Source organism: Macrotis lagotis, chromosome 1 (assembly GCF_037893015.1).
Source record: "Macrotis lagotis isolate mMagLag1 chromosome 1, bilby.v1.9.chrom.fasta, whole genome shotgun sequence".
NCBI classification, from domain to species: domain Eukaryota; kingdom Metazoa; phylum Chordata; class Mammalia; order Peramelemorphia; family Peramelidae; genus Macrotis; species Macrotis lagotis.
The window spans coordinates 366,517,395-366,544,575 of record NC_133658.1 but is presented as its reverse complement, the minus strand read 5'-3'; the positions used below and the strand labels follow the sequence as shown (position 1 = coordinate 366,544,575).

At 36.2% G+C, this 27,181-nt stretch overlaps 1 protein-coding gene across 3 annotated transcripts in view; it reads left to right on the top strand.

Annotated features, from left to right (window-relative positions):
* Positions 1 to 25,508, top strand: part of SH3TC2 (SH3 domain and tetratricopeptide repeats 2) — a 96,232-nt gene extending 70,724 nt beyond the window's left edge. For all 3 annotated transcript variants that reach the window (XM_074212365.1, XM_074212364.1, XM_074212363.1), the window contains exons 12-16: positions 3,989 to 4,139; positions 4,881 to 5,003; positions 6,381 to 6,531; positions 16,191 to 16,387; positions 17,649 to 25,508. In XM_074212365.1, the coding sequence (XP_074068466.1) occupies positions 3,989 to 4,139; positions 4,881 to 5,003; positions 6,381 to 6,531; positions 16,191 to 16,387; positions 17,649 to 17,840 (814 nt within the window). In that variant the 3' untranslated portion in view covers positions 17,841 to 25,508. The remainder of the gene's footprint in view (positions 1 to 3,988; positions 4,140 to 4,880; positions 5,004 to 6,380; positions 6,532 to 16,190; positions 16,388 to 17,648) is intronic.
* The last annotated feature ends 1,673 nt before the right edge of the window (positions 25,509 to 27,181 follow it).

Below are 27,181 nucleotides of genomic sequence, written 5' to 3'. Positions count from 1 at the left end.
CCCTTTAGAAATTTGGAGATGTTTATCATTTACCCCAAGTATTCTCTTCAACAATCTAAATATCCATCTTTCAGTTCTTTTGTGCTTCTGTATTAACATACACATGCATATAAACACACATGTACATACATGTGTATATTTGTGTGTATGTATGCATATACCTCTACTCTTCACTCTGGTAAGCTATCCCTAACAAAGATTACAAAAGAAAGAAAGAAATTCAGGAAAACCAACTATTACATCATCATTGTCAGACCCGATAGGCAATAATCAACACCATAATCTCCAGCCTCTAAAATGAAGGAAGATTTATTTTCTCAATTTTTTTCTAGAACCAAGCTTTTTCTTTATACTTAACATAATGGTCAGTTTTGTTTATTATTTTTGTTCTTTTCATTTACATTACCATAGTCACCATTTTATCAAATGATATATTTATAGCTAGTGGTTCAGACCCTGCCCTATTATAGTCATCATCCTGAATCACTCCTATTTATCAATGTCCTTCAGAAAATGTGGCACCAGAACTGAACATGATAGTCAGAACTCTGAATGTGGCCCAATTGAAGGACATTACTTCTCTCATTATAGACTGAAATTTTTGAAGTCAGAAATGTTTTTGCATCTTGCCAAGTACTGATTATATTATACATAGCAAGCACTTTAAAATATTAGTTGAATTCAATCTAAATTTGATTTCTTTTGGGGTTTTTTTTGTATCTTTGACCCTTTTGGCATTTTGGTGAAGCCTATGGACTTCTCAGAATAATATTTTTAAATGAGTAAAAAAGCACATAGGAGTAATGAAGGAAACCAATTATATTGGGTTTTTTTTTTTAGGATTTTGCAAGGCAAATGGGGTTAAGTGGCTTGCCCAGGGCCACACAGCTAGGTAATTATTAAGTGTTTGAGACCAGATTTGAACCCAGGTACTCCTGACTCCAAGGCCGGTGCTTTATCCACTACGCCACCTAGCCGCCCCAACAATTATATTGTAATAAGGATTTTTTTCCCATCCAAAGTTCACAGATTCCCTGAAATCTATTCACTAACTCTTTGTGAATAGCAGTCTAAATAAATCATCAGTGTTTTGGTAGCTTCTATGACTTTGATGAGGGCATTTAGCATGCATTCAAGAGCAAGAATTAGGAGGCAAGCAAATGTTGGAATCCAGAGTTTGTGACAAAACTATGTTCTATGAGAATCAGTTGAAAGAACTAGAGATAGCTAGCTTGAACTTGGGGATGGTCTTGACCAGTATCTTTAAATATCTGATGCTGTTTCCTATCTATCTATCTATCTATCTATCTATCTATCTATCTATCTATCTATCTATCTATCTATCTATCCGTCCGTCTATCTATCTATTCATCCATCCATTCATTCATCCATTCATTCATTCACTTACTTACTTACTTATGGCAATGGGATTAAGTGACTTGCCCAAGGACACACAGCTAGGCAATTATTAAGTGTCTGAAGTCACATTTGATCTCAGGTCCTGCTGTCTCCAGGGTTGATGTTTCATCTACTTTGCCTCTGATGTTTTTTTAAATGGAAAGTACATTAGACTTACCCAGCTGGGAGGAAGTGACAGGAAAGTAGAGTTATGCATAAAATAAGAATGATATTTATAACTATGAGAATTCATATTCTTATAGTATTTAAAGGCTTATCAATTTTTTTTATCAGAGCAACTCTGTGAAGTAGGTTATATAAGTATTATATTTTTCTGTTTTCCATATGAAGAGATTTTCTTAAGGTGAAACATATAGAGACAGACTATTTTTTCCTCTAAAAAATTAAGAGATTGGGCAAAACAACAACAACTAATATTTATATACTCTTCAAAAACTCCTACACATATCTCAACTGTAGAATAAGTACTATATTCATTTTTTTTCTTAGAAAATTGAGGATGAGAAATTAAGTGACTTGCCTGGGGTCACATATTAGTTCCTGAGTGAGGTTTTGAACACAGGTCATAGTGACTCCAAATCCAGTGCAAACTCCCCTGTACCATTTAATTGCCTCATTTGTCATTTCCACCCCTCTATATTATAACCTTAATATCCTATGAGTCTGTGAAAATAGGCTTCTGACTTCAAGACTGTTTTGAAATATTCCATAATTATATTGGCTACTTTGAAACTCATTGAATTCCTCCTTCATGAAGAATCTAGATTATTGCTTATTAGTGAAATTGTTGAAGGAATTCATGGATCAGGTAGGATGAGTATCAGACTCAATTCACTTTCTAGTTTGATACTGTAAGATTCCAAGGTCTCTAAGATCCCCTGTGACACTACTCAATCTATTCTAAAATCTTTTCCAGATATTAAAGTCCACGTCCTATGTTGTATTTGGAGTCTAACATTCCAATTTTTAAAGTCTCTTGCAGTTTCACTATTCTTTAGTTCATATGTTTCTTGTTAGGAATAATAGATCAATTGTTGTTCATAGGTTCTGGAGATGAGTACATACCACTTGCTTTTATCTTTTCATGAAAGATTATGCTTGACATGCCATTTGCAAGGGATGGGATCTATATTACTCTTCCCTACATCATTATCACCTGCAAGATTCATACCCAAAGCCCTTAGTCACTTATGAAGAATTCAAGTAGGCAGGAACCTACTGGGATTGCTGAAGATAGATGAGGTACCTCCAACAATCACTGGGATTTGGGTAGAGAGGATGAATGGAATGAAGAGGCATCTTTCTACCTGGTTCTAGCAAACTCCTTTACCATCTGAGGCATTCGTTCATTGTAACCATTAATACCCAGTGGGAGAGTTCTTTCTCTACTATCCTACTTACCTCCAGAAATTGTATTCATATTTACTTGTTTACATTTTTACTTATTTATTATTATACATATTTAATTATTTATGAACATATTGTCCCTCTTCCACTCCCATTGAATATTTTACATGCAATGTTTTAAAAATTGTTTTAGGTAATTGATCTGATCCTTTTGGGGGATGGTATACTATAGTGGAAGGGGACTAGACATTCAGTAAGAAGACCTAGGTTGCCTGAGCAACTGAGTGTTTCCTTGGACAAGTCATTTGAATAAATTCTAAGGTCCTCTCCAGGTCTTTCTTTTTGTAGACTGACATTTTCCTGACCTGACACCTTTCATTCAGTGTGTCACATTGAGGAATGGAGGCTGGATCCATACACATGTCTCCATCCTCCAAACTCCCACATTAAGCACAGTGAACTCAGAGATGAAGACTCTCTGAAGCAAAGACAAGTTCTGTGAACTGACCAGTCTATAATTATACCCATCCTCTCCTGGAGACCCAGACAGAACAACCACATCTCAGAGGTCTCTTGAGAGGCCAAACAGGAATAACAACAGAACAAGAAATAGTATTGGAAGAGAGATTTATGGACCCTGTCTTTTCTAAATCATTCCCAAAGGAATCAGGTAGTTGCAATAGGTTAGCCTGGACCAAATTCCAGGCATTACCTTTACTAGGAATTGAAAGGAAGCCCTGACTACTTTGCAATTCCTGTGAAGCACAGTAGAAGATAGAATGTCTGAGTTTGCAAGACTTACCAAACATAGAATACAAAATGTCAGATCTGGAAAAGACCTTTGAAAAGAGAACATAGAATGACTTTGGGTTTCGATGTGCTCTGCACTGAGACCATTGTCCTTTCCAGAACTCACATTCTTTGTTCTAACATCCTTTGTTGTAAGGGTTTTTCTCTCAGAAGCAGAATTTCGCAGTTGAAGACCTCAGAGGTTAAGAAATAGAACTCCTTCCAGAATGAGAATACTCTTTATAATCCATAAAAAGTGATCACCTCTTCTTCACTTAGAGAACTCCGATGGTGAGAAACTCACTACTTTCCAAGCCATTCTACTAGGAAACAGTTTTATTGTTTTGAAGGATTTCCCTCACCGAACACACACACTTTATTTAGAAGCAAAATTTTTCTCTTTATTCTAAGTCATAAATCTTTCCTCTTCCAGGTCCCTAAGTCGTTCCCTTGCCTGTATCAAGGAGAGCCTGAGAATCTTCATTGACTTAGGGTATCAGGCTAAGGCTGCTGAGACCTGGCTGGTGGCTGGGCAACTATTGTTCCTATTGCAGGAAGATGAACTAGTGGACATGTATTTTCAGGTAGGTGCCTGCCTCAGCTTCCTAGACCAGGGAAGGAAGCTCCTTAAATATAAAGTAGCAGAGTTTGTTTGGGAATGTAGTCTGATGGTCCCTGCTTTGGGCAAGATACAACTCACCCAGGGGATCCCAAGGTCCCAGGGGAAGCACACAACTTGAGGTGTGAAGAAAAGAAATATAATACAGTCCTTGCTTTGATAGAACTTATAACCAGGATAGGATAAAGATACAGATAAAAAGAGGCAATGAGGTGTAATTGTATCTCCTAAGACATAGATGGGAGACTCATTTACAGTGGCTCAAATAAAGACTAGTGAACAACTGCTGAGATCAGATGAACTGCTATAATCAGTAGGAAGCAAAGGAGGAATTAGAATCAGGGTAAGCTTTCTAGAGAAGGTAACACCTGATCTGGGATTTGAAGGATAATAAGTGACAGAATTAGAATTGGAATTTGAGCCTTCTGATTTTAAGTCTAGTGCTCTTTCTATTATACAACCCAGTCGCCCAATAGCAGGCATTTAATAAATGGTTACTGAATGAATGAATGACCCAAGTACTGAAATGATGAGGGCATACCCTTAATATCCCTAAGTTTTTAAAAAAAATCTCAAAAATTGGAACCAAATAGGTAGATTCCAGGCACAAAAATGCAAATGTTGAGCCTATGTTAGCCCATGCAATATACTAAATTAGGAACAGTCATTTTTCCTCTTCCAAACTATTGTTTCTTTTCCCTTACAGGCTGCCATACAGAATGCCCTGAAGACAGAAGAGCCTTCCCTTGTCCTAAGACTCTATGAACAAGCAGGAGATATATACTTCAATGGAAACCGCAACAGATACAAAGCAGCTGAATATTATAGGGTAACTCATGGGGCTACATGGAAGCCCCTAATGTATGTAGGACATACTTCTAGAAATTCATTAATGTTGATGGATTTTTCCAGAACTTAAAGAAAAAGAGCTCTAAAACCTATCCCTAATTGCCACCCTGCTCCTCCTAATAGTGCCTCCTTCCTGCCACCCAAATATCTTCAGAATCACAGAATGTCAGTTAGTGGGGACTGACAATAAAAAGGTGACAGCAGGAATGGGTATTAGGAGAACAAGCACAGTAGACTGGGAAGACTTTCCACAAGTTTGAAGTCAGATGATGTGGATTTAAATCTGGGTCCGCCACTTCTACTTATGTAGTCTTGGGTGACTTCATCACTTTCCTTCTCAGCTCTAAATCTAGAATGGTATGATAGAGCTGTAAAGATATGAAAGGTCAGCTAATTTAGCACCCTCCTTTTATGGAGGAGGAAATTCAGGCCCAGAGAGGACAATGACTAACCCAAAGACACACATGGAGTATGTGACAGAGCTGGAACCTGACTGGTCACTTCATTTCAGTCTAGGGATCTTTCTTCTTAATGAAGAGGCAGGCCTACGGTGGTCATTTGGCTTCTATAAGAGAATTTCAATTGGTCTTTTTATGAATCATTTTCATTGACTTTTTAATAGCACACTTGTGAAAGATGGGGATAGGAATCACATCAAAGCCTTAATAATTCACATTTCTGGGGCGGCAAGGTGTCGCAGTGGATAAAGCACCAGCCCTGGAGTCAGGAGTACCTAGCTTCAAATTCGGTCTCAGACACTTAATAATCACCTAGCTGTGTGTCCTTGGGCAAGCCACTTAACCCCATTTGCCTTGCAAAAACATAAAAAAATGATTCACATTTCTGTAAAGCATTTATAAAGCATTTTTAATCTCAATTCTTTAGGGTCAGAAGAAATGGAGGAGGATTATTATCCCCATATTATAGAACAGAAATTCAAAGCTCAGAGAATTTGCCTTTAAAAAGGGAAAATTTTCCTAAAGAAAACCCTGAGGCTCAGAAAGTAAGGTCTTGCCAAAGAAGGTTCAAGATTAGAACTAACTGTCCATTACCTTACTATGAGGGACAAGATAACCAATATGATATCAGGAAACCTGATTTTGAATCCTGCTTCTGCCTCCTGTGACCTTGAGTAGGTTCCTTAACCTCCTTCATCAAATGAGGGTATGAACCAAGAAGATCTCAAAGTTTTGAATCAAAAGTTATCTGCCAACCTGAAAAGATATTCTAGAGAAAAGAGGCATAGATGGAAATGGAGTTCCTTCTTTCTTCCCTGGCAAGAGGTGGGCAGGAAAACATGGCAGAGATGGGCATGGAGGAGGGAAAGCTGAGGGCTCCATTTTGCCTTTATCTTTAGAGAGGAGCTGTCCCCATCGCCAGAAGGATAAAGGCTTTCAGCACAGAACTCCGCCTATTCAACAAACTGACTGAGTTGCAACTCACCCTGCAGGGTTATGACAAGGCATTGGAATTTGCCACATTGGCTGCTAGGCTCAGCACCATTGCAGGTAGGTGGGAAATTTATACTTGGACTGCTATACCAGGAGGGGTAGGGCATTGGAGGAAGCTGATGTGTCAGAGGGACAAACTTTGTATACAACATCTAAGGGATTAATTGAGTCACGAAGATGTGAGTTCAAATCCCTCTCTTTAGGTACTTATTAGCTATGTGACCCTGGAAAAGTCACTTAACCTCTCTGAGGCTTAGTTTCCTCATATAGAAAATGAAGGGGTTGGACTTGAGAGTAACCATGTGCATCTGGCAGAGTACATAGAAAACAGGCCTTGGAGTTGGGATGATACAGGTTGGAATCCTGTTTCTGACATATACTAAGTGACCAAGGACAAACCACTTAAGTTCTCAATTCAGACAAATCCCTAAAACTATTAGTGTTGATGAGTTGTCCATCTCCTTCAGTACAAAGAGTTTCCACACAAGGGAGGGCTCTATACTAATGAAATCACAGGTCTGAGCAACAAGTAGGGAATTTTACAAAGCCAGAAATTGAGGCCTGGATCACATGGCTACTAGCAGTGTAATGATTCAAACCTAGGTGCATTCCTATAGCCCTTTAAGTTTACAAAAATAATGATAGATCTAGAAGTATTTTTAGAGAATGATTTGTTGAGAACAAACATAACTTTGCAATATGTTACAATGTAAGGAACTCTAGTTCTGGAGATTAAAAGAAACATGGGCTTGCATCCTAGCTTTCTATTTACTATCTGTAAAATTTCTATTTACTCTCTATTTACTATCTTAAAGGCATTGGCATATTTATAAACTTCTTTGAATATCAGCTGTTTTTTTCTTTTTAAAAATATTTATTTTTCAATTATATGTAAAGATAATTTTCAACATTCATTTTTGTAAAGTTTTCTCTCTCACCATTCTCTCCCCTATATGATGGGAAATATTCCAATATGTTATACATGCACAATCATTTCCATATTAATCATGCTGTGAAAGAAGAATCAGAACAAAAGGGAAAAACCACATGAAAGATAAAGCAAAAAACATTTTTTTTTAATGAAGATAGTTTCTTTGATCTTCATTTAGACTCCTTAGTTCTTTCTCTGGATGTGATGGCATTTTCTATCCCAGGTCTTTTAGAACTGTCTTTGATCATTGTATCCCTGAAAAGAGTTGTCAATTATGGTTGATCATTATACAATGTTAATGTTAAAGTTTATAATATTCTCCTGGTTATCAGTTGATTTTTTTAATCCATCTAATTTAATTCATTTGTAGTACCTCTAGCAGTTACACAAGATCAAATGACATATTATATGTAAAGTATTTTGTTAAATTGTAGAACATGATAGAAAAACTAGCTATTATGCTTTATTAAACAGACACTCCAGTCTCTCCACATTTTCTTCACAGCTTAGTCTCTGCCTGCTTATGTTTTTCCCCCAAATAAAAAGAAAAATAGAAAGAAAGAAACTCAGATATGATCAGGAATGCATGACCCATATAGCTATTCTGATCACTATTTTGGCGGTCTCCTATTCAGGAATGGATTAGGCTAGATAAATTTTGAGGTTTCTTCTTAATCATACAATGTATGAACTCATCCCATGGAACATTGTTTTTATCTGGCACATTGTTCTGATTCTGGGAAGACACAAAGAAGACACAGGCCCTGCCCACCCTATAAGAACCTAGATCATGTTACTATTCCTTTTTATCACACAAGAGTGTATCAGTCCAAGGTCTTTGGTGACGGAACTGACTTTTGTTGTGTGTGTGCAGGGAGTTCCCACTCTGCAGAAGGCTGGAATCCAAAGTTGATTTCTTATTTGGGAACATGCATTTTCCCACAGAAACATCCTCCATGCAAAGATAGCTTGCATTCCTATAGCCACTTTCTTCACAAATGTCCATGTGAGAGAAGTATCAAATAATTATTGTTATTATATACCTATTTTACAGTTGAGGAAAGTGAGTCCTAGAGGAACTGCTTTGTCCAAGATTAGGTAGATAGTCAGAGCTGGAATTTAAACCTAGGGTCTCTGGGTCCAAACCATAGGCTCTTGCTACTATACCAAGTTGCTTCTTCATAGTTAGCTTTTGGAAGATCTGGGAACTTCAGGAAATTGAAATTTAATATATTAACATAAGATGACTTTAACACTCTCCACCTTCATCTTTTTCACCCTCTCCTAACTTCAGACTCTGAGAATCCCTTTCTACCTCCAAGACAGTTTTTCCATATCAGCTTAGTTGTTGATGTTCTGTCTTCTGATTACATGTTATATACAGAAGAATATAATTTCCTTGAGACCAAGGTTTATTTTTCATGAAGTATTTCATGTACTTCCTACTTGTTGAATGAGATAGGAGCAAATTGGATAGCAGACAAAAAAAATGATGCAAACATATTGCATTAAGAGAAGGATACACAGAGTCCAACACTTTGAAAGTACTCTGCCTGGTCAAATCATGTCTAGAGAATTTTGGCAGCCATATTTTAGGAATAACATTGATTATTAAGGGACAGTCAGAGGAGAGTGATCAGGATGGAGAACAGCTAGAAGACAGTGCCAAGATGGTAAAGAGATGAGAAACCATATTACAAGGAGAAATTGAAGATTCAGGGGGAGTATTTGACCTGAGAAGAGAATACTTAGTGAGAGAGGAGGAGGAAGAGATATAGTTGTCTTTTAGTATGTTAAAGTTGATAAAATAGATGAAGATTTAGATTCACTCTGGTTAACCACAAAGAGAAAAATTGGGAATGTGCCATGACATAAGAAGGTCAGTTAAAGAAATCAAGATTTAACCTAGAGAAGCCATAAGGAAATATGTTGTATAGCTCTAGGAGGATGGGGGGAAATGAAAAATAGGGTGCCAGATGAAAGAATAAGGAGCAGAAATAATACCTGGCAATAAAATGTGGTGGGGTGAGAAATGGTATTGAGGATCAGAGACAGGAATAGAGCCTCTGGTGAGGAAAGGGGAATAAGGAGATTAATGAAAGAAGGTTGATGAAAATCAGGGACAAGATCATAGCATTATGGATTTAAGGAAAACAAAAATAAAATAATTCAGGAGTGAAGGAATCCTTTACTCTCAGACATAAAAACTGTTCTCAGGTAGTTTAAAAGACATAGTTCCAGCTATAATATAATGGGGTGGGGAAGGCTGTTTTCAGCCCCATGGCAAGCAAAAACAGGTTGTTTACAAATGCTTCAATTTTCTTGACTTTTAGAATCAGGTACCCTAATATCTTCTATGTCAGTTATACCATTTTAGGGATTTTAATCATACCTCCTTTGGAAATTGTGTTCTAAAAAGTCACCAGAGAGTCTAAAAAATCAGTAACATAATTGATGATCGAAACTTGTCAAGATAAAGGAAGAATTAAAGGAAGAACTATGATAAAACAAACAGCACATGGAAACCCAAGAAGGACAGGAAAAATGATTCAATGTATATAGATTTCAGACTATGTATAAAATAATGTGTTTATATGCTGTACTTATGTTGACCCTAATGTTATTAAGTTAATGGTTTGATTAGGGTTCTGTATTAATGACTCATAAAGTATCACATAGTATCTTTTTTTAATTTTCAGGGGGAAATAGATAAAAAGTATAACTTATTAATATTTAATTAATCACTAATTAATCATTAATTAATTATTAATATTAGTATTTAACAAGCACCAAAAAAAGGATTAGAAACATCAATTAAATGAAGAATAATTTGAGAAGAAAAAAATTAAATAGTTCCTGCCTTTTATGGAGTTTTTGTTCTATTAGGGGAAAGAGCATAAACATATATAAGAAGATGCAAATATCTATCTATCTCTATACACATATATCTATCTCTATATGCACATATTTATGTGTGTTTGTATACATGAATGTATATGTATATAAATACATTATACACATAGATATATCCACATATGTATATATACATACTAGTTTGGTTAGCCTGGAGAATGCAAAAAAGTGGAGTAAAATATGATAGAAATGGAAAAATAGAATGAAACCACAATATTAAGGATTTTAAGTTTCAGACAAGGGAGTTTGTATTTGCTCTTTGAGGAAATGAAACAGAATGTGATGGGATCTGACAGTTCAGATCTGTGTTTTAATAATATCACTTTGGAAGCTGTGGGATGTATAATTGGAGTAAGGAGAAATTTAGGGTGGGGAGACCAAGAAATGACTCAATGCTCTGAAGATGAGTAAATTGAGCATGTGAGAATGGGATGCATGTTAAAGATTCTATGAAGTTAGAATTGATGAGTCTTGGTAAGGAAGGAAGGAAATTAAGTACTTTCTCTGTACCAGATATTGTGCCAAGCATTTTATAAATATTGTGTCATTTGATCCTCATGATAACACTGGAAGGTACTATCGTCCCTACTTTACAGTTAAAGAAATTGAGGCATACAATGATTTTATGACTTGCCCAAGGTCACACAACTGTCTGAGTACAGATTTGAACTCACGTCTTTCAGATTCCAGACCCCCCCCCCCCATTCTTTTCATTGTACCACCCAGTATTCTGGATAGGGGATAAGGTGGTGGCATTAGTACAGGATTGAAGAGTGAAGAGTTGAAGATGGCTCAGAAGTTGCAAACATTGGTACTTGTTCCTTGTTAGAAGTAAGAAAATAAAAATAGTGATTGTTTTGGGAGGAAAAATAATCTATTCTTTGGACACGGTTGGTATGAAATGTTCATGGGGCATCCATTGGAAATATACAATCAACAACTGATTTCTTCTTTGATTCTCACATTACTTACTCTCCAGTCAATGATTGTCATTATTTACTCTTTATTTAGGTCTGTATCTTTCATTATACATCCTTTATTTATTAATACTTTATGACTTATACTCTATAAATGATATTTATTATTTCAGTAAAAATGTTTACATTTATTTCTTATTCTTTTTAAGACCTAGCATCGTCACTTTTTTATAAAGATGTCATAGGATACTGAGAAATTATTGTATTCTTTAATATTTTCATTTAGAAGTCATGATGGTCAGTCAATTTAACTTTTACAATACTTAGATTAGCTCTCTATTTCTATTTCTCTATTTCTTCTCTATTTCCTGTTTTACTATATATATGTATATATACATATATATATAGTAGGGAACTATGTATGTATACATATATATAGTAGGGAACTATATATATGGTAGGGAAAAGTTTTAAAATCTATTATTATTATTATTATTATTGTGTTAATATTAATGTCTTTTTATAAATTGCTTAACATTTAAGAATTTTTCAGTTATGCCATTTGGTAAATATATATTCGGTGTTGGTATTTTTCTTTGCCTATGGGCCTTTAAACAAAATATCATTTCCCTGTTTTTCGCTCTTAATATCATTTTGTCTTTGTTTTAACTTATATCATAATTGCAACTTCTTTTTTAAAGTCATCTAAAGGATAATAGTTTTTGTCATTCCTTTATTTTAATTTTTATGCATAAATGCTTAAACATAAATGTGTTTCTTGAATTCAGTAAGATGTTTTGGTTTTGTCTTTTTTAACCATTCTTATTTTTTTAATTAGAAAATTTAATTCATTTATATTCATAATTATAATTGTTAAGTTTATGTCTTCTTTCTTTAGTTTACATGCATGGATTTCTCCCTCTTTTAAGCCAGAACATAGTCTCCATGAGTTGTTTTGATTAAAATAATCTAAACCCAATCTCCTCTCCCCAGCACCCTCCATCTCTCATTCTCTTGCCCTAGCTACATATTTTTTATTGTTTTACTACTCTCTGTCTCTCTATCTCTGTCTCTGTTGTCTCTCTGTTTCTGGCACTGTCTCTGTCTCTCTGTTTCTGGCTCTCTCTCTCTCTCTCTCTCTCTCTCTCTCTCTCTCTCTCTCTCTCTCCCCCCACCCTTTCTCTCTTTCAGCTGTCTCTGTGTGTATCTGTTCTCTTTTATTTACTACTTTACCTTTCCTTTTCTCAGTTCATGTGAGTACAATAACTAATCCTCCCTATGCATTTGTTGTAAGACCCTAGTCTTACTCCTCCTACCTTTGTGGGATCCTCTGACAAACAGTATCCACTCCTTCCTTTAGGATCTGCCCTTACAGTCACAAAATTATATCCTTAACTCTATTACATCCCACCCTGAGGGCAATGGGAGAAATTGGAAATCTCTCATCTTCCTCTGTTTTCAAATCAGGATCCTGTTTTAGCTTTCCCCCTCATTCTACACCCAATACTACACTCTTCTCATCTTAGGTGAGTTCCTTATTTTAATATTGTTATTATAAATACATACTTAGCTCTGTTCATGTTGTCTCAAGCCATAGAAAGTAGGGTATTTGAGATTAAAGGCTATTTGAACTTTGTCTTTTTATCCCCATAGGACCTTGTACATAGTTGACTCTTAGTAATGCTTGTTGATTGATTCATTGATTGGCATTATCTTACCAGATATAATATTGACTTATAAATGAGAAAATATGAATTTCCCCCTGAAGTGGTTAGTTATTTTTTTCTAATTGCTCTCCATCTACTTTTTCTAATCAGACATTTTTCTCCTTAGATTATTTAACCCATTAAAGACTCTTTGCCTTCTCAGTGTCTCTTAGACAATGAGCAGGTTGGTTTTTTGCTTGTTTGCTTAGTAGAAAGTCAAACAACAAACAAAAGGACTCCTCCATCCCTCCCATCCATTTCTGCTGAGGGTACCATCATCCTTCTAGCCCCCTAAGGGTCACATCCTTGGAGTTATCCTGGACTTCATAGTCTCTCTTTTTTAAATTTTTTTAAAGATCACACAGCTAGGCAATTATTAAGTATCTGAGGCCAGATTTGAATCAGGTCCTCCTGACTCCAGGGTTAGTGATCTATCCACTGTGCCACCTAGCTGTCCCTTCCACAGTGACTCTTACTACATCCCCTATCATATTCAATAAGTTGCAGAATTTTTGGATTTACCTCTTTAACGTTTCTTCCATCTGTTCTCTTTTCTCTACTTAATCCCAGGGTTTCTCTGCTAGTTTTATTTCCTTTATCATGCCTCATCAAGTCTACTATAGCCTCAAAACTGGTCACCTTGACTAAATGACTTCCCTCTCTTCCCTGTCCTCCATCTAACTTCCAAAAGTCTAACCATGTCAATCTTCTGTTTAATAAACTCCAGTGGCTCCCTATTGTGTATAAAAACACATATAAACTCCCATTTGCCACTTAACCCCCTTACAACTGAGTTACTACCTAATTATACATTTATTGTTATTGGGTTTTGGGGTTGTTTTTGTTCAGTCATTTTAGTAATTTCTGACTCTTCATGACACCATTTGAAATTTTCTTGTCAAAATTACTGCAGTGGTTTGGCATTTCCACTTCACTTTACAGCTGAGGAAACTGAGGTAAACAGGGTTAAGTGTCTTGCCCAGGGTCACACTGTATTTGAGGTTAAATTTGAACTCAAGTCATCATAACTCCAGGCTCAGCACTCTATTAACTGTTCCATCTAGCTGCCAATTATATACTACTCCCCTTTATGCATTTTATAATCAAACTAAACTGACTTCTTAGTATATACACAGTTTCCAGCTGATATAGATGAAATTATTTTTCTAGGATTTAATCAATTTCAAGGTGAATTTCCTGTTTACCTCTTGAGTTCTTTGGAAGAATACCTCAAATTACTTCCTTTTACTAAATAGTCAATTATTTTCCTCTCTTTAGTCTTAATTGTTTTATGTTCCTTTAGGCTGACAATCTATTTTCTTTGCTATTTGGAGTAACATTTTAATTTTTTTTTACTTTGAGTTCTTGTATACACAGAATAATCTTATGTTATCAGTATTAATTCTTGGAAATTCTCATTGTTGTCTTTTCCTTATTACCTGCAATTTTGTTCTTTGCTGGTGGAGTTTTGACATTTGACTTCATTACTCTTTCGATGAATAAAACTTGTACTTTCTCTCTGGTATTCCTTGGATTTTCTTGATCTATATTTTCACTACCTACCCCTATAATTTCTCAACATATGACTTACTGAAATAAGGTATTGAGGTTTTCTTTTTTAATACATATTTTTCCTGAAAAACCTACATTACCTTTTCAAGTCTTATCTTTTAAGTTAAGTCTTTCTGTTTGTTGTCTTAATGTTTCTCCAGTATTTAGATATTGCTTAAAAAAAACTTAGTTCTTTTATTTTTCCTTCTGCCTTGGCATTCTGTATGTATTCCATTTCACAGAATTATTGCTGTGAAAAGTGTCTTTGTTTTTTGCTTTACATTATCTAGTATTTTGTTAAATTTGTCAGTTTCTTCAAGAACTCTAAGATTTGTCTTTATTTCTTTGAATCTTTTACTTGATTCTTTGACTGACTTTTAAAATGATTCTAAAGAGAAAACATTTATGTACCAGGCATCATGCTTTATAAATATTATCTCATTCAGTCCTCATAGATGGTAGGTGCTTTTTTGATTCCCATTTTACAGATAAGAAAACTAGGACAAAGAGGTTAAGTGACTTGCCCAGGATCACATAGCTACTAAGTGTCAGAGACTGAATTTGAACTCAGGTCTTCCTGATTCTAGTCCAGTACTCTACCTACTAGAGATACTTCATTTGTTATTTCAGAGAATCTTACATAGCTTTAATATTTTTCAACTTCCCCAGAGGATTTTGCCTCAAGTACCTTTGTTACAGGTAACTTGTTTATCAAGAGAACTCTTTTCTTTGAATTTTTATTCATAACTCCTGAGTTAACTTTTATATATCATTATCAATAAATGCCACTTAAAAATGTCTTTCCTGAAAACATTCTAATGACCAGTTCTTTCTCTTCTGGAAGCCCTGCACTGTCATTTTCCCTGCCCCATTTTTTTATGCAAGTCCTTGTTCTCTTAATATATGAAGATTGAATTAGCTCTGTTTCTTTCAATAGGTGAGACTGACCAGTGATCCTACTGGGGTAGGATGCCTACACACACACACACACACACACACAGACACAGTCACTATATTTGGATCTATTCTTCAAACTGGGGTTTACTCTCCTCTATGAAAGTGATTCTTACCAGTTTCCACACTTTCTCCCAAGAAGGAGACAGTACCCATATGTACATATATATATATATATATATATAAGGACTTTTGCAAGAGGGTCTCTTTTCTACCTTTCTCGTATTCCTACTGGTTTCTCATTTTCTTCTGAACTACATGGAATTCAATTAAAATTTCAGGTCTTCTCTTTCCTCCTCAATCTTTCTTTCCATACTTCATATTCTTCTTTAACTGACTCATTTCTTTTTTATTGAGACCCAGAACTGTTCTAATTAAGGGATAAACCTACTTTGGACACATTTTTCTCATGGAACACTGCCAAGAGGATAGTTCCAGATATCTGTGACAAAGAATGCAGCCAACCCAAGGGTTATAGGGCTTTCTTGCCTGTTGTTGACTATAGGAGAAGGGAGAGGTTGGGCAAAAGCATCAAAAGGGATAGGATGATAACTTGGCAATCAGTTAATTTTTCCTACAAAAATTAATTTGTGTTTTTCCCCCATTCACTTTTCTATCCTGTTATAATTTTTTGCCCTTTGAAATGCTACTTGTTCATTTGATTTGCTTGTAAATTAAGGGGAGAGCTGTCTCTAGGGAAACTTTCATTCCTCTATCATCCCACTATGTTCCTTCTCTTTTCAGGAGATCAACTACAAAAGCAGGTGGCTTTTCATCGCCTGGCCACAGTCTACTACTCTCTGCATATGTACGAGATGGCTGAAGATTGCTATTTGAAGACACTGAGTCTCTGTCCACCCTGGATGTACTCTTCTCAAGAGGCACTGTATTATGTTAAGGTGTACAGTCGCTTGGGCCACATGACCCTTGACCAGCTTAAGGTCAGAATTGTCTTCCTAAAAGATCCCTAAAATAGGCTAAATTTGGGCTGCATAGCAACTTGCATCATAAATTGCAGTCTTAACTTAAATTAACAGTCAAAAGGAAAAAAAGAGTCATTAGGTCAGTTAGTAATCATTTATTAAGCACTTACTGTATGCCAAGAACTTGGCTGAATGTATAAATATAAAGAAGAAATAGTTTCAGTTCTTAATGAGCTTATGTTCCATAATAAATCATATTTAAATAGTTTCTTACCATTTGTTAATAGTAAATCATCAAGTATTTATTAAGCATTTACTTTGAACTCTGTGCTGGGTATTGGGGATAGACACATGGGGATATAATGATAGAAAGTAATTTGGGAAGGAAGGCATTAGCACTTGAAGAGGAAAGGCAGAGTTGAGAAGGGAGTGTACATTGCAGACAGAGGGGACAGCCAGAAAAAAAATGTCCAATTGGAAAATAATGTATAGAACAAAGTTAGGTTGATGTCAAGTTGTAAAAGATTTCCAATGTCTAACAAAGGATTTAATATTTGATCCTTGGAATAATAAAGACTCTGGAGTTTATTGATTAAGGTAGGTAAATTTGACAATTTTGTGGAGGAAACATTAGAGCAGGGAGAAACTAGTGGCAAGGAGACCCATTTGATTATTGTAATACAAATTGTAATGCAATTTGTAATACAAATAATATTCTAATACAATTGTAATATCATAATCTATTGTAAATAGATGAGATGACAGGAACTTGAGCTAACATAGTGACTACCAGTATAGAGAGAAGGGTATGGATGGGAGAAATGGAAATAACTACAGGAGTAAGAGTAAATACATATAACTTGAAGATTTGGAAATACTTTGCTTACTGCAACCTTGTCTGACTAGTGTTGCTCTCTTTAACTGTGGCACATTAAGGACAAATGATTTGTCCTAGATTATAAGGCTATTAAGGATTAGAAAAAAAGTACTAAAACCATTAATTTCTAACATACCACATTATTTTCTATTTCATGAAAAGAAGAGATTACTCTTTTATCCAAAGTAGCTCCTTTTTTTTTCCTGCCCTCTGTTTCTGAGCATTAATGATTATAACAGGTCAGGAAGTCAATCTGCACAGTCTTTTCTCTATGCCCTTCCAAAACCTCCTCCAATATGACCCCAAGACCAAACAAGCTTGAGGGACTTTACAGCTCAGGCCTCCTCTAGTAAGAATACTGCTCAATGACTTTCTCTTCACTGCTATATTTTTTTCTATTAGGATGCCCATGATGCCACTGACTACTTCCTGTTGGCCCTAGCAGCAGCTATCCAATTGGGTGACAGAAAACTACAGGACTCAATTCGGAGCAAACTGAAGACCATCACTCACAGCCCACTGTGGTGTAGCAGCCCAGGGGGTCAGTCTGCAGAGAGGGCCAGGTGGTTGAGTGGAGGAGGACCTGCTCTCTGAGAAGCTATTGAGGCTTTGTCACATGTCAATTGAAGGTAGTTTCCTTGACCTGGAGCCATCACAGATTGACCTGGAGCCATCATAGATTGACCGAAAGTCATAATAGATTCATGAAGTATTAAGACTAGAAGAGATCAGAGAACACAGAGCAGGAAGAACTTTAGAACATAACATGTTTGAGGTGGATCAAACTTTAGAACAGAAAACATAAAATGTCAGATCTGAAAAAGACCATGTGGATCATCTAGTCTATCCATATCTAAGGAAAGGTGGAGCCCAGAAAAGACAAATGACTTGTCCAAGGTTACACTGTCATTTATCAGCAAAATCATCATACAAAACTGAGACTGTTGATTCCTGGACTGGGTCTCTTTAGTACATGCCCTTTCTCTATAGTTTAAATTGCCTCAGATCCTTACTAGCTGCCTGATCCCAGGAAAGTCACTTAACATCTCTGTGTCTCAGCTTCCTCCTCTGTAAAATGAAGATAATAGCACCATTCTCACAGGAGTTGTGAGATTAAAAATAATTAACATATGTAAAACACTTTGCAAACCTAAAAACACTGTGTAAATGTTAGCTGTTATGATTATAGCACCTTGAACATTTAGTAGATGGTTAATAAATTATTGTTGGATTTAATTATTTGAACTATGAAATGGAAGACCTTTATGCCCAGGACACCATTTCTAATGGACAAATGGGAAGGGAATTTGGAGTTTCTAAGACCCTTTTGTGGACTTTTCTCAGGGAAAGACCACTACTGGTTTGTTGTTTTGTATTTTTTTTCGAAGTTCTGTGACAGAGAAGAGAATATATACTGTTCTGCTCTTCTACTCACATCAGAGCTCTACCTCTTTAACATTATTGGTTTGTTGACTAATTGTCTCTGAAACCCAGTATCTCAGAATTGGAAGGACTCACTGAGGCTTTCTATTCAATCCTTATGTGAATGGTTCTGTTCTACAGGATCTCTAATAAGTGGTCATCTAGCCACTGGTTATATCTAATTACAGGAAGCTCCCTCTCTTACATTCCACACCTCCATTGCTATTTTCTATTTTTACTATTTGTTTAATAAACATCCACATGGGTTTTTGCTTTATACTTGAAGAATCAAGATGTGAGTGCTTCCCTTGTCATGTGGTACAATCGACTAGGTTCAAATCATTGTATGTATCCTTGGATAAGTCATCTAACCTTGTTGGGCTTGGCTTTCTCATCTATAAATTGACAGGCTAGACTAGATAGTCTTGGAAGTTCCTTTCTTTGTGTATGGTTGAGATGCTTCAGCTAATCAATGCAGTTCACAGTCTTTCCATTTGACAGTTCAATTCAATGAGCATTCATCATATGTGAGGCATTGTCTACAATGATGGGAGAAGATGGGACAAAAAGTAGCTCCTAAGCTCAAGGATCTTCTATTCTTCTCCATTCTTAGTATAGGTTATTGATGAGTAGTGACTGAAAAAAAAATCCATTTCCTTGTGGCCAGCCCTCTAGTGATGAACCTCTTTTGCAGATAAAACTAAGCAAATCCTTGAGGTAGAGTCATACAGTCCATCACCAGGCCCATGTTTAAGGACCTTCTTGGGCTTACACTCTGGTGATAGAATTTTTGAGAATACAGGCCCACCTGTATACTGCAAAGAGTCTTGGAGGAGAATTTTGGGGCGGGGGAAGCATTCCTGCCTTCACAAGTCTTATCTAAAGGAATGATGATCCCTGTTTCTTATGAACTTATGGTCTAAAAATTCATACATGGCTCAATTTAATCTGATTCTGTAGAAAGGTTAAATCCATATTTTGTTCAAGGAACCTTTGCCTTCTGTTATCCCTCATCTCCATGATTTTGCACAAAAATGCATGATCCTTTGCATGTCTCTTGACTGGAATGATTTATCCCACAGACTTAGAATTGGAAAGGACCTCAGATGGCATCTTATTTTACATTCTCAATTTTCATATGATGAAACTGAAGTCACAGAGGTTAAGTGACTTGCCCAAGGACATTTCCATAAGTTCCAAAGTTGGAGCTTGTTCTCACATTCTTGGATTTCAAACCCAGAATTCTTTTTCACTGTGGATGCTACCTCTTATCTTCATTAAAATATGTTGAAATCCCTCTTCTCCAAGATTCAGATCCATAAGTATAAGAAGGGAAAGTTATGGATGGTTAGAATACAATTCATGATAAAAATATCTACTGGACTTTGTGGAATATAAAATCAGTACAAGTCAAGAGTGAACCATAACAGCCAGAAAAGCTAACATGTTCTTAGGGTACATAATGTCTATAAAGGAAGATAAAAATTCTTCTGCCCCATCAGACCATATTTGAATTTCAGTGTCAAGGAACTCACATTTCCTGAGAAAGCCCATTTTGTTATGCCAGGAAAGAGGAAGATATAATCAATCAATCAATAAGCACTTTTTAATCCCTGCTATATGCCAGACATTATACTAAGTGCTAGAAATGCAAAGATAAAAATGAAGTAATCCCTATTTTCAAGGAAAGACTGATACATATTTTTAATGTTATTTTATTCCTTTTAAGGATTTTCAATAATTTCAACCATGTTTTACTAAGAATAAGCATTGCCTGATCTACCTTAATGAAGAGATATGAATCATTGTAATTAGCATATCCTCTCTTGGTTTAAGGACTAAACAAAAGTTCATTACTCTTAAGAAAAATATTTTAAAGTGTTTTTTTCCTTAAAAGCAGTTAAATATTTCTCTTAATATTTTTTATGACATTAATTTATTTAGGAAAAATTTCCCCCTTTCAACCTGTAGTATCATAACCAAAGACAAGCTAGCTAAAATTTTTTAGACCATCTCTGACCTTAATGCATGATAATAAAATCTAATCTAAAAACAGTACCATGAGACAACTTTGGAGCTTTATGATACATTTCCTATCTCTTTCCTTCCCTGCCTTCCAGGTAATATAGCCTGAAAACTACATTGAACTGAACATTTACCTCTTTGTGTTTATAAGTCTCCTAAGATGCTTTTTAATCCAGTAGGTGATTCTGGTACTTGGAAAGTAAAATTTGTGAGTTTTAACATGTTTGAAAAGGTATGTGAGCAGCTTGTGTTGGTAAAGGATCAGAGTTTAGGAAGAAAAAAGATAAAAAGAGGCTGAAGGATGGAGACTCTCTAGGACATTAAACCTGAGAAGAATTTTTAATCATAGAATAAGAAGTTTAGATCTTAGAACACAGAACATATAATGTGAGAGATGAAAGGAACATTTGAACCTAGAACAAAAAATGTTAGTGCTTGAAAGGACTTTGGAATGACAAAAAAATTAATGTAAGAAGAGAATGGAACTAGAGAACATAAAATGTTGGAACTAAGGATAATAGATTTAGAACTGGAATGGATCTTTGAAGTAATTGCATAGAACCCTCTTATTGTACACTTAAGAAAGCTGAGATACAGAGGCACAATAGCTTTTTTTTTTAGTTTCTCAACTAACTACTTTTTGAGAACAAAGGACAAATAACAGCAATATAACTCCCCAAAGTAACTTTTCTAAAGCACAAAGAATGAGTCATATCTGTCCCCCAACTTGTCCCCCTCCAACCCTAATAAACTCCAATGGATCCCTATTAGCTCTTAGATTAAATATAAATTCTTGTGTCTGGAATTTAAAACATCACAACCTGGTCCCTTCCTACCTCTCCAGATTTCTTACACATTATCCCCTCCATATGCTCAAGTTCTAAATCAATGATACTGTGACTTGTGCCTCATAGAACCAACCTCTGTTCTCCCCAATTCAGCCATAGGAAGCTTTACCTAATAACCTCCACTGCTAGGGTTCTCCCTCCCAACGTTGTTGTGTATTTCTTTTGTGCATTTTCTACTTAAATTCTCATATATGTATATGTTAAGAGACAATATAAAATAAGTGGAATAAGAGCCAGGGTGACCTAGATCCAAGTCTGTATCTGACTAGAAATGACTGTATATCCCTAGCCTTACTGTCTATGCTTTAGGCAGCTCTCCAAAACTAAATGTTGCCAAGAAGGTGCTAATCTGTAATGGCAGAGGGAGTATCCTCATCCAGGTGTTTCTAGTGAACTCTCTAAGTCCAGTCCCTATCCCCCATGTGCATGTTCTCTCTCCTCCTAGACTTGAAGCTCTTTGAGGATAAAAGCTTTAAAATTGTCTCTGTATCTCCCTTGTTGTTATTCCCTCACCTTTATCAAACATCTGGCCCATGGTAAGAATTTAATAAATACTTATTGATATATTGATATATATATATATATATTGATTGACTAAGAAATGAGTAGACCATAGAATAGCTCTTACTACCTCCCTCAACCTCTCCTCTTTCTATTCTTCCTCTAGGAAATCTCTCTAGGGCAGAGGAGAGATCCTCTATGCACACCAAGCAATACAAAGCTTCTCTGTCACCACTGTAGTTGGTAGGATGACTCACACAAAGGTCAAGATAGATTCAGCTGATTTTATTTTTCATTATATTCACCACATGTTCAGTGCCTTCTAACTCTTGAAGAAAGTTTTTATTCTATAGTGGTGTTGAGCTTTGGATTGATCAACAAATCTGTGGCCCTTTCTTTACACCAAATGATAGTTTTAAATATTTTTTCCATCGTACCTTCTGTAGTCAGTCTCATGGAGGCTGCTTGGTGTAGAGTCCAAATAGACAAAGGATTATCAATAAATGACATTTAAGTCCCCCAGGTATAACAATTGCCTGCAGCTGACATTGTGCTGATTGTATTAAGGCCCAGATCACTTCTGGGTTTCCTCAATGAGACCCATGGGTATTAACCAACAGAGCGAAGCTTGTAATCCATCTGGGGAAATCTGTCTTCACTAGATTCTGAAATAGGCAGTTCAATAAGTCAGTCTATCAGGATATAGATCTATCTGTATTAGTCATGGTAAATGGATGATGTGCTGAGCCCAGAACTGAAAAAGGAAGATCAGAGCCAACTAGTTTACATTTGGACTATCATGCAGCATTTTGTATGATCAAAGTTGTCCTTGACAGTGTTTTTAGAGGCAGATAGAACCAGCGTTCAAATCTATTCTTAGATACCTACTGCATAAACTTGGACAGATCACTTTATCTCCATTTGTCTCAGTTTCCTTCAACCATAAAATGGAGTCAATAATAGTATTCTGTAAAGATCAAATTTATCTCTCTTTCTCCATCTTTTTCCCTTATAATTCTTTCTCCTGAAACCATCAGGCTCATCTTTCTAGGGCCTCATTTTGACCATGATTCTCTTTCATGACTCCCCAATGCCTTTGATCAAATTCAAACTCTACATCCTCCCTATGAGGATAAAATGAGATAATATTATGAGCTAAAGTATTCAAAATGCTTTTGAGAAACCAAAGAACTATATAAATGTCAGATTTTATTATGACATCACACAGCCAATGACTTATTAATAGTCTGCATTTATATAACTCTTGATATTTACAAAACACATTACAAATATCTCATTTGATCTTCTCATAATATAGATGAGGAAACTAATATTGACAGAGAGAGGTTAAGCTACTTTCCCAGGGTCACAACTAGGAAATGTCTGAGGCCAGATTCAAACTTGTTCTGCACCATCTAACAACCTCAAGCTAGTGGATGGCAGAGCAATAATTCCTAGCTCCCATTTATTCAGTGTTTAAATGGCAATGTATACAATGCACAGATCTCAGAGTACTTTCATTAGAGAGTCCTGATAGGTAGCACAAGTATGATTTCCCCCAACCCATTCAATAAACAAGGAAACTGAGGTTCGAGGGCAGGGGTGAGTCTGGGGAGGAAGTGAGATGCTTATGGTCCCATACCAAGTTAGTGGCAAAACCAAGTATCAAAGCTAGAAGATTCACTCTTTCTGTTGTTTTACACATTCTTACTTTTCCTCTCTTCTCCCCTCCCCTCCCCTCTCCCCCTCACAGCTTTTATATCTGTAGAATAAGGGAACAGATATCGGACTAAATGATTCTGTCCAGCTCTGAATCTGATGCTCTTACCATATGCTCTTTAGGACTTAACGTTGGGTCTTCATTCCTTCTTAGTGTTGCTTCTTTCCCTAGTGGTAATATTGAGAATTTCAGCATCTGTGACAGGGAAAAAAGAAAAAAAAGAAAAATTCTCTAGGATACTTTCGTTAATTACAAAATCAGTCATGTCCAGATTGTCATTCATGCCCTTCTCTACTTCAAAGAGATCATTAAAAATCTGTGAGCTTCATTTAAAAAAAATGGGTCTTAGTTTCCTTATCTAAAAAATGAGAATTGAGCAAATAGTCTTTAAAGTGTGTTCTTTCTAACAATCAATAATAACTCAGGGTTTGTCTGTTTCCCTAGTCGTTTTAAGGTTCTAAAAAACAATTGGATCAAAGTAAAACAGTCTAAGTCATTTTTTGTGTGTTTTTAAACTTGAAGATTTTTAAAAAATTATTATTTATTTATTGCCATTTTATGGTAGAATTCAAACTCATATCAACAGACTGATCTTTTCACATTCAAACTTATATCAACAGACTGATCTCTTCTGCCAACTTACCCAGCAAAAAGTTCTATAAGTGAACCTTGGCAAATACAGGTATCTTCAGAGAGTGAGAAAGATCAGAAATTCAGAGATGGAGCGACAGAGGGAGAGATAGGGAGGACAGAGAGACCCAGACACAGAGAGACAAAGAGATATACATATATTGGTAAATTTTTATTGCTTTTAGCAATCCATGAGTGAAAACAACTATATCTATCCTGAAATTGTAACTGGTAATTTGGGGTAAAAGACTTTGGGACTATGATAAATTTTATTCTAAGGTTTGACTTTAGGTGTTGTTGCCTGATGGATCCTTAAGTCAGTAATTTACCATTTGGAAAAATTGCTACAAGCTAATGCCACAAGCTACTCAGAGAAAATGTGAACTTAAACTGTCATAAGTGGAATTCCCCAGAAACAGAATGAAAGTGCAATTTTTGGTCTCTGTCCAAGATAGGTTCGTTCTGGCTCAGTTTCCCTTTGTGAAACTTTGAAAAGGAGTTTACTTCCTGGTTATTCCTGAGTCATGACTGCATGTTTTACTGTTAATTGTGACATTTAACTTAAGTCACAGAGCTAAGGATGATTGATCCTACTGTCTATCTGTTAAGTTACCAAGGACTAATTTGAGTTTTCCTTAATCATGTCCCAGCCTTTTCCTTTCTTTAACAGATTTCTACAATCAGAGCAAGTAACCAGTAAAGAACATGGGTATCACAAAATGCTGTGATACTACATAGTGTTCCCTTACATACTGATAAGACCAATGCTGCCTGGATTGGGTAACTCTCACATGATATATGCTAGATACTTTGAGTCAACTATCAACTACCAAAGTCATGGAATGCTATTTCTTTATTCACATTTCTCTGTATTGGTATTGTTATTCTTCCTTTTTGCTATTGCTATATGCATATTATCAAGTCCCAATAGAATGGACTCTGGATTGATTGTATCATGGAAAAGAGCACAAGTTGAAGATCTTGGATTTCTCTTCTAAAGAATACCTGCTTTTGATGACCTCCAATAAGTTCCCCCTGGTGCTTCTGTTTTTGCTATCCTCTTGTTTGTCATCTACTTTGTTCTGAGAAACTGTTGATAAATGTGACTATTCTGTATATCTCTTGGTCATGTCCTCTTTATATCATGGGCTAACCTTTCACAGAGATGCAGAGACAAACAGAGAGAGGAGAGAAGAGAGACAGACATACAGAAAGGGTGGGGCAGGGAGGAGAGAGATACACAGAAAGACAGAGACAGAGATACAGAAAGACAGAGATAGAGATACAGAAAGACAGAGATAGAGATAGAGGGAGGGAGGGGGAGAGAGAGAGACAGAGAGAGAGACAGAGAGAGAGACAGAGAGAGACAGAGAGAGACAGAGAGAGACAGAGAGACAGAGAGAGACAGATTGGCAGACAAGAGATGAAAAGACATGGAAAGAGACAGAGACAGACAGAGACAGAGAGAGAGAGAGAGAGAGAGAGAGAGAGAGAGAGAGAGAGAGAGAGAGAGAGAACATTCTATTCTAACCATTGGAGATGGTTTGACCTGCTGCAATGCAGGGAGAGGCAGGAGGGGGCAGGATAAGATCAGAGAATAGCTACCTTGAGGTTATGAGAGCTCTGTGCTGAACCAGAGTTGGAGGATGTCTACCTAGGAGTGACACACTTCTCCCATCCCCCCCCCCCCCCCAGTCCTGTGCTGTCATTTCCAGGTTAGACCCAAAATCTGAGGGTGGAGGATCTCCACCCCATTCCCATCACCCAAATTCTCCAGCCTTGAGAAAGAAATAAAGTTTCATTTTCACATTCCTTAAAGGGGTGGCTTCATCCTGAAGGACTTGCTTCTAGACACCTACTGGGAGATGCCCAAATGGAGCAGGGTATCAATAAGGAATCTTATTTGGATGTTCTGAGTAAGATCTTAGATTTGTGGGTGTTAGCAAAGGAAGTCCACTATGTTCCCTTGTGCTTAATGACAGTTCTAGATATGGGGATAGAATATGTTTAGTGGAAGGAGACCTGGATTTATAGTCAGAGAACCTGGGTTCATTTCTTGCCTCAGCTGCTTACTACATTGACCAAATTACTTAGATCTCTAGACTTCATTTTCTTCTTCTACAAAATTAAAGGATTAGACTGGATATCTTTCAAAGTTCATTCCAGCTTTAAAGTCAATATTTTAGGTTGAAATGACTCCCTGTCTTTCAGAATCATAATGTGGTTCAAATGGGGGCTCTAAAATTTTCATTTTCAAAAGAAAATGCAAGTGGTAGAGAAGAAATAATACTGACCTGTGAGTTGAGAAAGCTATGTTCTAGCCTTAGTTCTACTACCAGTTGTATGATCTATGACAAATAACCTAGGGTTCCTGTATCTTAAATTTCTATTAAATAATAGTCTTGTATTAGATGCTTTCTTCTAGTTCTCTCCTAGAAATAGATCTATAAAATGAGACACCTGAACACCAAGGACATGACGAACTCCTGCAGGAGCTAGTTATTTTTTTTTGCTTTTAGATAATAAGGACTTAAATAAACATTAAATTGAACTGAAAAGATTAGAAGGGGAGGTAAGAGGGACATGATGGCTATCTTTAAGGACACTGCCTTGATGAACATTCAAATTTAGGCTAAGCAAAGTGTTAGACAATAATAATTAGTACTTACATAGCATTTTAAAGTTCATTTGTTATGTCAGCCAGGTATTGGATTGAGGTCTAGTCCTGGAGTTAGGAAGACTCAAGATCAAATCTAGCTTCAAATACCACTTAACCTTGTGACCCTGAG